Below are 8,769 nucleotides of genomic sequence, written 5' to 3' on the forward strand. Positions count from 1 at the left end.
CATGTGTCTGGCTTTTCAAAATGTGTGTGTGTTTTTTTTTTTTTAAATAAACAAGTACTTTCTTTGAGGACTTGCAACTACTTAACATGTTAAATACTAACAAGGTTAGAGACTCCTGGAGAGACAGATAGCGCTTTAACATTGCTATTGCTAAGCTTTAGTACAAGTACCATGTGATCAAAAGCACATGTGTGACATAAGAAAGGAGTTGGAGCAAGATGCAAACAGGACGTTCCTCAAACCAAGAGCAAGGTAAGGTGAATAACACAGGCTTTAAATCTGTAAGAAATAAAACCTATATATAAGCGATAAACTGATTAAAGAAACAAAGGGGGGGAAAGGTATTGGTCTATATGCTTAGGGGTTTCATGATAAGAGTTTATAAGATGAAACATAAATTATTGTACTTGACAATCAACTCAGGAACAGATTCCATAATACGGTGCCACCAAACTGACATTTTTGTATTATTGATTTTCTTGGATCTCTAGAAACCACGACTAGTCACCAAGTCTAATTTGCCATAATATGTGTGGAATAATATTTAATACAAAATGTTCCTAACTACAAAATATGCAGAAAAATTTTTTAAACATACCCTAACAATCACAATAGCTTGTGGTTAAAATTTGTTTCTAAGGCGGTGTAAATAGTGAAAACAATGCGTATGTACACTTTTATTCCTGACTATGTTTTTAATAAGTAACTGCAACTGAAAATTCAATTACGAACTTGAAGAAAATCCTCGTGGGTGAAGTCGCCTCATGAAAGCACGGGTTGAAAAGCTTCGTCGGGAAAACGGTTAAGAATTTCAAGTCTTAAAAAAAATAAATAAATTCCTTCACTTCTTCCTACATGCTGCATTATTCTGTGTGTTATTTCAATGTGTTAATACTTTTTGGTGATTACTGAAAAAAAAAAAGTAATAATAAAAATGCATGCAGAAACATCTTCTATCAGCAGGTTCATCCAAACTTTAGCATGTGTACATGCATACATACTTCGTAGAGTTCATTATTAAAAATACAAGCATCTTATCTATGTTTATTTATTTATTTATATTTTATCTTTAGTCTATTGAGTGCTGGAGACGCACAGGGTTTTATCCAGCACCCCTCTTGAGAAAGTCATATATATGGAAATAGGACTCTATAAAGGTCCCTCTTTTTCTTCCCCTGCAGTGTTGCATTTGGGTATGAAAAATGTGCAGTCCTCTCAGGTTAAATGTCTCAGAATATATTACTTTTAATAAAGCGTATTGTGCGCTTACGACGGACTAGAAGGCATGGCACAATGCAGCGGCCCACTTATCTTGATGTTTTTTTTTCTCTCCTAGATATGCAAATTGCTTTCGGGGTTTTTTTCCCCCCCTCATGTTTCTGGCACAGAACCATTTATTGCAATTCCAGAAGCTCCTGTTGTAGTAAACAAGGAAATCGAAATCGAACATGCATAAACGTGGTGCTGATTGTTTCGTGCTGCATTCAAGCAAGGGCTGTACATAAAATCTCCTACTTTTGTAATTTTACGAGTTGATGGAAACCAGAATGCTGAAGTCAAAAATAAACGAGCGAATAACGTCAGACAGGATTTCCCACAATAAATACTGATTGGCTGTTTATTCAAGGATTATCTAAGCACTAAAGCATAACTTATTTGGGATTTAAGTTTCTGAACATATAGGTGATGGTAATTTGTTGTTTTATTTTATTTTTTATTATTATTATTAAGGTACTTAGAGATTGACCTGGTTTCAACACTGCACTTAATAGACTTAATCATTAGTCTAGAACAGAATGCAAACATTCTGAAAGTTAAAATCCAGTGAAATATTTAAAAGATATTGACTGAATTTGGTTAAATAATTGCAACGTATAAAAACAAAAACAAAAAAACAACCTTCCTCTATGCCTTCCTGTTAGGATAATAGCCCAGTACAGGATGAAGCAAATTTTTATACAGAATAATACAGAATGCTGGCTTTAGCACACATCAAACTTAACATTTCATGTGGTAAATAGCAGATGAAAAACTGCTAAATGCTCTTCGTTGTTAAGTGAAAGACTAAGAGTTCTCCATCTTTATACGGCGAGCTACTTTATGGCCTTGTTTCCCCTCGGCGGCAGCTGTGCTTCTTAAAACTGTGGGATTACCGGTCCTGCTAATGCAGAAAGGGAATTTGGTCTCCACTGAGAGGAGCCACAAGCTCCACATTGTCCTCGGGCAGCAGAACACACACACACACACACACACACACACACACACACACACACACACCACAGCCTCAGTGTTGCTGAGGAGAAAGCGGAAATCATTAACTACTAAACAGGCTTCATTTTAGTGTGAATACCGGAGGCCATGACCTGCTCAGAAGCAGCTCAATAACAAGACCAAGCTGCTGTTTGCTAATGCAGCTCTCTATAGATTAACACTGTGGCCTACATGTCTACAATTCACATGGAGGTTCTGCTCTTTGAAAGAAAAAAAAAAGGTCAGCCATTTGGAAAACATGGCAAATTTGCACTGGGACAAAACTTTGAGCTATTTTTTCAGTGATCATAACTGTGACAAGGTGCTGCCTCAGTGGCTGAAACATCATTAGCACCTTTGCTAGCAATGTGGGAAACAAGCTCACTTCTAATCAACACTGCTTAAGGCTAAAGAAATAAAATGCAAATATCAGTCACTTTAACACTTAGAAAAGCATCTTTAAGTTGTTGTTTTTACAAACTTAAAATGAAATTACTGTTTAGTTCAATAAAAGTGTGTTTTATCTTATACACACTGCTAATTATCCTGTTAGCCAACATGCTAATTCCAGGGCACACTACCACAGAGATTTATTTTAATTTAAACACATTTTTGTACGAGCCCAGGTTATATCACCTTTTCGATAACAATTGTTAATTCAAACACTCACGGTTTCGTAGTTCATTCTTAATGATGTGCCGAACGAGTCGATTCAATGAATCGGTTCTTTAAGGTGAGCGTTTGGAGTCAAATATATTAAAGACTTATAATTAAAGCTTTCAGATTTTAACTTAATATTGGGACTTTTAATGTACAGTAAGTAGTTTAGCGATTTTGGCCAGCTTTATAACCACTCACGGTTTCGTAGTTCATTCTTAATGATGTGCCGAACGAGCCGATTCATTGAATCGGTTCTTTTAAGTGAGCGTTGGAAGTCTATTCGAATGTATTAAAGACATAATTGAAGCTTTCAGATTTTCACCAAATATTGGAAAGTTTAATGTAGAGTGATTAGTTTAGCGATTTTAGCCAGCTTTATAGATAAAATAATAAAGGAGCCGAAAGAATCGACTCCTATGGTGAGTCGCTGTATGGTATAACAGGTGTCTGCTGACGTAAGGAATTTTACAAAACAATACGAAAACATTTTTTGTCTGATTCGTAATGACAGTTTTTTAACTTATTGCTTTCCCACTTAGGTATTTTAACTTCCTTACACTTTGCATCAATTAAAGCGGTATGCTTTCTTATTTATTCAAATTAAGCTACTTGCCGCTGATTGGTTGTCGCGGACCACGGAGTAACCAATCAGAGACGAATTTTGCGCTACTGAACATTGCATGGATGACTAGCGAAAAATGTTTGGTTATTTTTAACCGTGTATTTTTTTGTGCCTAGTAAACAGTCAGGTCATAAAAGTTGAAATAAACAGTAATTTTCTTTTTGTACATTTATAATTTTAAGTAAACACACCACTTGATGTTAATACGTTTCATTTAAGATAATATACAGCTTCATGCTGCCCCCTGGTGGCACAACAGCAAAATACATCTTAGGTAAGCTGAAAATCAATCAGTGTTGAATAATAAAATCCTGACAATACAAGACTGCTGCTGCTCAGGGGATATGAGCTACAAATAAAAAAAATCTTTAATGGTACAAGAAAGGCACTCTTTATTTCAGGTTTTAATAACAACAAGTTTTAATACACACATCAGTGTACCAATAAATTACAAATATATGTATGTCAGTGTACCAATATAATTGGTATGAGAATAATTCATTATATCTCAGTCAAAAACACACACACACACACACACACACACACACACACACACACACACACACACACTGCATTACACACAAACGTCAGAGTGAGGTTTCATAACGCAGGAAAGCCGTAAACCCTTTCTTTCTGCATTTCCTTACACAGATTCAACATCTTGCTGACCTCACAGATGTAACAGTAATAAATGATAATTTTCAGAACCAAACTTAAATCTACATTAACTGACCTCCACACAGTGATTTCTAAAATTGCTTCCTTTGTTCAATAATATACAGAACAGTATGTACAATAATAAACTGTACACCCTGAGAGTGTAAATATACGCAAGTATGTCATCAAAATGCAGACAAGCACGATAATCAGACAGTCCGCAACCTGGTCATCGGTTTTGTGCTGTAAAACCCGTCTGTGTGTAGGACTCTGAATATATGGTATCAGTTAACGAGTCAGTCTTTGCATGAACAGTAACATCAATGATGTAGCTAAACTACAAATTGCTTTATATAGAAAAATTAATCACTGTTAGTCTTCTTTGCATTTCAATAAATATTATCATAGACAAGGTAAATTACTGATTTGTTCTGAGCCACTTCTCAATGCATATGATTCGTTTAAAAAAAAAAAAAAAAAACGAAGACAAAAGTGAAATATTTAGAGTGCAAAGAAGGAGAAACTAATAAACATCCCATCACGAACAAATAAGACCTAGCTGTATTTCTTTCACTTAAATTACAGCAACACACTTACGACAATGCCCAACGTTACAGAGAACAGATCTTACAAATTTAACTTGTCTTAAAGCTAATAACAACTTCATACCTCCATTACAACAGAATGTCAAACTGAATGTGAGAATATGAAATGCATGATGTGTTAAAGTTACAAAAGCACTGGAACACTGAGAAATTTGTAACTCCTTAATGTTTAATTAAAATATAAATCAATAACAAATTATTGTTTGGTTCAGTCCTATTCATTCGTTCTTATTTATTCCTCCCTTTCTTAAAAGGTCACATTTGTATGAAATGTGCTATAAAATTAGTTCCTCACCAGTAGTATTTAAGAATACTCTTTTGTATCATGTATTCGGTGTATCTGTCATGTGTGATGTATGTAATCAGTCATAATCAGTTATAATCATTTCTCGATTGGCTTTTTTTCAGGTCGGAGTAAACGCAGTGACGCTTCTGTCATTTGGGATTTTGCCTAGATTTGCAGGATATTTTTTTATACAGCAGTCTTTAAACATCACAGGAAGTCTTCGGTCAGAAATCCTGTATGTGAATGCACTTTGGTTTGTTTGTTTTTCCTGCATAATCCGTGCTAAGGTAGAAATTTCTCTTATAGCAAAACAAAAAAATCCAAATCAAATGAGAAGCACTGATTTGGAGTACTGATCGTTTCCAGTGGAATGCTGTCTGACCTGAGAAAAGCAGTGAAGCGCAACCCTTTAAACTGTGTAGTCCAGCTCAGCATTCGTCACTGTGTACAGCTCGTAAATGGCATCTACGGTGGTGGTAAAGTTCACCAAGAACTGCCTGATGTTGGCCAGGCAGTCTTCCTCAGCCACCACCTGACCTTTAGACAGAGCCTTCAGGAAGTCCGACCTGTATGGTGCAGCCAGAAGTGCAGCCTAAAGCACGGAGAGAAGGAAAACCACAAAAAGTCACCATTTTCTGTCCAGATTCAAGGAGCCTGTGTCTAGCGTTGCCTCAGTTTCCTGTCCCTAGTGGCTAGGAGTAGAAGCTGTTACAATGATCTGCTACTGTAGTCGATACAGCCAGTTCACCGCGACTGTAAAGAGTGACTACTTTTTTTTGTTTTTCGCACCATGCTGATCTGGAATAATCTGGTACCACCAATCACACCATAATCACAGTCACCTCCCCATTCTGCTGTTTGACGTGAACGTTAACTGAAGTTCTTGAAGCGTTGTGCTGCTGCTACATGATTGGCTGATTAAATATTGGATGATTGGATGCAAATGAGCAAGTGTCCAGAATCCTAATAAAATACACTGGTGGATGTTTTTCTAGCATTATAAGAAATTGCCTGTTTATTTATTTTTTCTTCAGTTTCACAAGCAATACCTCTCAGCTTTGGGGTATTGGGGATGTTATATCAAGGCTCAGATGTATAAAAATTTGATACCACACAACCTGCTGTGGATACACATATTGCCTTCCTTAATAAAGTCATTTATATTCCATCTCCATCTCTCCAAGTATTCCCATCACTTACCTTAAAAATCTTCTGCACGATCCAGCCGTGGTATTTCTTCAGCGCCTGTTCGTAGGCTTTAGTGATATTGACGCGGATGAGGTTGGGATTGTTCTGATCTTGCTCGCCATCTGCCAAACTTTGCAGCAGGATCTGAATAAAGCGCAGGCCTCTGAGGAAAACAGTTAGCAAATAGCAAGGGCTGAGTTTCTGAAAAAGTCTTATTATGACGTACTAAACACTACTGACATGAAGGCAGGAGGAAATTACGAAAGAGAGACGTTTTGTTAATACGGTTGCGTATGATAACATGTCCTGAAATGTTTTGTGCCTCTCCCTGCCTTTACTCATTTACTCCTCCACGTGCTGCAAGCATCCACTCACCCATCTGACCGCTCATTGATGTGCTTGTCTGGCGTGATGACTTAAAAACAGTACTGGTGCACAAAGGAAAAATTCCTTCTCACCTTTTTAACCACATCAGTGCTAACGTGGCCCCTGCTTTCGGCCACTCGGACCCGTACGTGCCTCTCTCAACTTCCAGGATCTTCTGAAGCGTCTCGTACTTCACTGGATCGGTGTCATATACGGCTCGGATTTTCTAGAAAGCGAGAGCAAAGAGCGCTCGTGTCAATCTGAAGACGCGAGACCAAAAATAAAAAGCAGTGAGCTGACAAGGGTCACACTTACTGTGATGTTTCCGTTTATGTCGGCTTTGATGGGAGCAAAAACCTTTGAGCCGAGACAATCTGTTTAGGGAAAAAAAAATCAGATAGATAGAAAATTGAAACTTTAACATTTCGCATGTTCAGTTTAAGTGACAAGTTTGTGCACACCTGACAATTACACATCTGGGTAGCTTAAATATCCCATTACAGACTGCATCATCCTTTGCTATTAGAATAACCACCACTTATCTGGGAAGGTTTTCCACTAGCTTTTGGAGTGTGTGTGTGTGTGTGTCTGGGGGTAGGTTGAGGGTAATTAGTGAGGTCAGGCAACACAAAGGTGTTCAGTGGGGTTGTTCTTCCACTCCAACCTTCCCAACCATGTCTTTATGGAGACCTGTGGTTTATGCACAGTCACGTTGCCATGTTGGAACTCCAGTGAAGAGCCACAACACACAAATACAAATTTGTGACAACAGCTTGCTGAAGGCCGACGGTCGGGTATGTCCGCAAATAGTACGCTTAAATACAATAAGGGTGGTAAACAAAACTACAATATGACAATCATAAATAAACAGCGTTGGTGTGTCTAAAATCAGAGACCGAACACGAACACACAGTACCATGTTATGATTTGTAAAATATCTGAGTTTTGGCCAATATGACAATATGATCTAGATGTTGTGACACATGAATGGACATTCATGATTTTATAACACGGATTAACAGGTTTCAGGTTTGTTTAAGCCTATTTTTATGCCTTGTTATGGATTTTTCTCTTTCTTAGGCATTTTTGTAAATATTTGTAAAAACATCTAATAAATCTGATGCATCAACAAATCAAAATACTGTTTTCTTTTTTTAAATAAATTGTATTCATTTTTATTATTAATCAATTAATTAATTTTTACCATAAAGTCAGAGTTGGACTGGCCAATCAGGAGCAGACTCACGCTACTTGGCCACGCCCCCACCCCCTGATACACTGCCATTTACAATCATCAATGCTAATTAGTTTTTAATGAGTTCATCAGACTGGGAGCTGGAGTAGCCTTTCAGGGCAGCACGAGCATGAATAAATAAATAATTAGGTCTAATTTTAGGACTGTACCATTCCAGACTTCATAGGGGAGCCCGTATCAACGCACGGACCTATTCAAATAGCCCTAAAGTTAAGTTTAAGTTGTACTTAAACTACAACAAAAGGTACACATACACACTTTATTAGCTCTTTTATCAGGATATTATTCATCAAAAACCTCCATGTTCATGTATTACCATCAGTAAGCCAACATATAGAATATTGAGGAGTTGGGTCTTGTTCCAATAACTTATCAGCTCCCTAAAAGGCCACTCACTGGTCCATATGGACGAGTTACTCACCGAAGAAAGGCGGAAGATGGGACACCGACTCCAAAAACGACTTTGTACCGATTTCATTAAGATTAGGCAGCTCGGGGAACTGATTCTCTAATAAGAGAGACATTGTGAAATACAAAGAAAGCAACAAAAACAAATCGAGAGGTGGAAAAAAAGAGAGCACAATTAACCCGGAACAAGCCGAAGTGCCACTTCATGCAGCAACAGGGAAGTAGTGGGCGGGGCCAGAACAAAATATTCAACAGGTGGGGATGAATTAGCCAATCGAAGAGAATACTTTGACAGCGCATCTAAACTGACCTATAGGCGGCGTTTATGCAAAACTGGCGAAGAGTGACTATTGGTGGATTAGTGTTATATTAGTAAATATATAATATTAGTAAATATAGATTAAAATATATATATATATAAAATATATTTATAATATATTTATAATACACACACATATATATATATATATAT

General features: G+C 37.2%; 1 protein-coding gene across 1 annotated transcript; it reads right to left on the bottom strand.

Moving 5' to 3' along the window:
• Positions 1 to 4,942: 4,942 nt before the first annotated feature.
• LOC113638290 (glycolipid transfer protein-like) lies at positions 4,943 to 8,535 on the bottom strand. The gene is made up of 5 exons (XM_027139322.2): positions 8,311 to 8,535; positions 6,950 to 7,008; positions 6,727 to 6,860; positions 6,281 to 6,431; positions 4,943 to 5,672 (listed from the first exon to the last, which is right to left on the bottom strand). The coding sequence occupies exons 1-5, from the start codon at positions 8,411 to 8,413 to the stop codon at positions 5,490 to 5,492; spliced, it is 630 nt and encodes a 209-aa protein (XP_026995123.1). The 5' UTR covers positions 8,414 to 8,535; the 3' UTR covers positions 4,943 to 5,489.
• Positions 8,536 to 8,769: the final 234 nt, after the last annotated feature.

The sequence above is a fragment of the Tachysurus fulvidraco genome, chromosome 20, assembly GCF_022655615.1.
Source record: "Tachysurus fulvidraco isolate hzauxx_2018 chromosome 20, HZAU_PFXX_2.0, whole genome shotgun sequence".
Taxonomy (NCBI): Eukaryota; Metazoa; Chordata; class Actinopteri; order Siluriformes; family Bagridae; genus Tachysurus; species Tachysurus fulvidraco.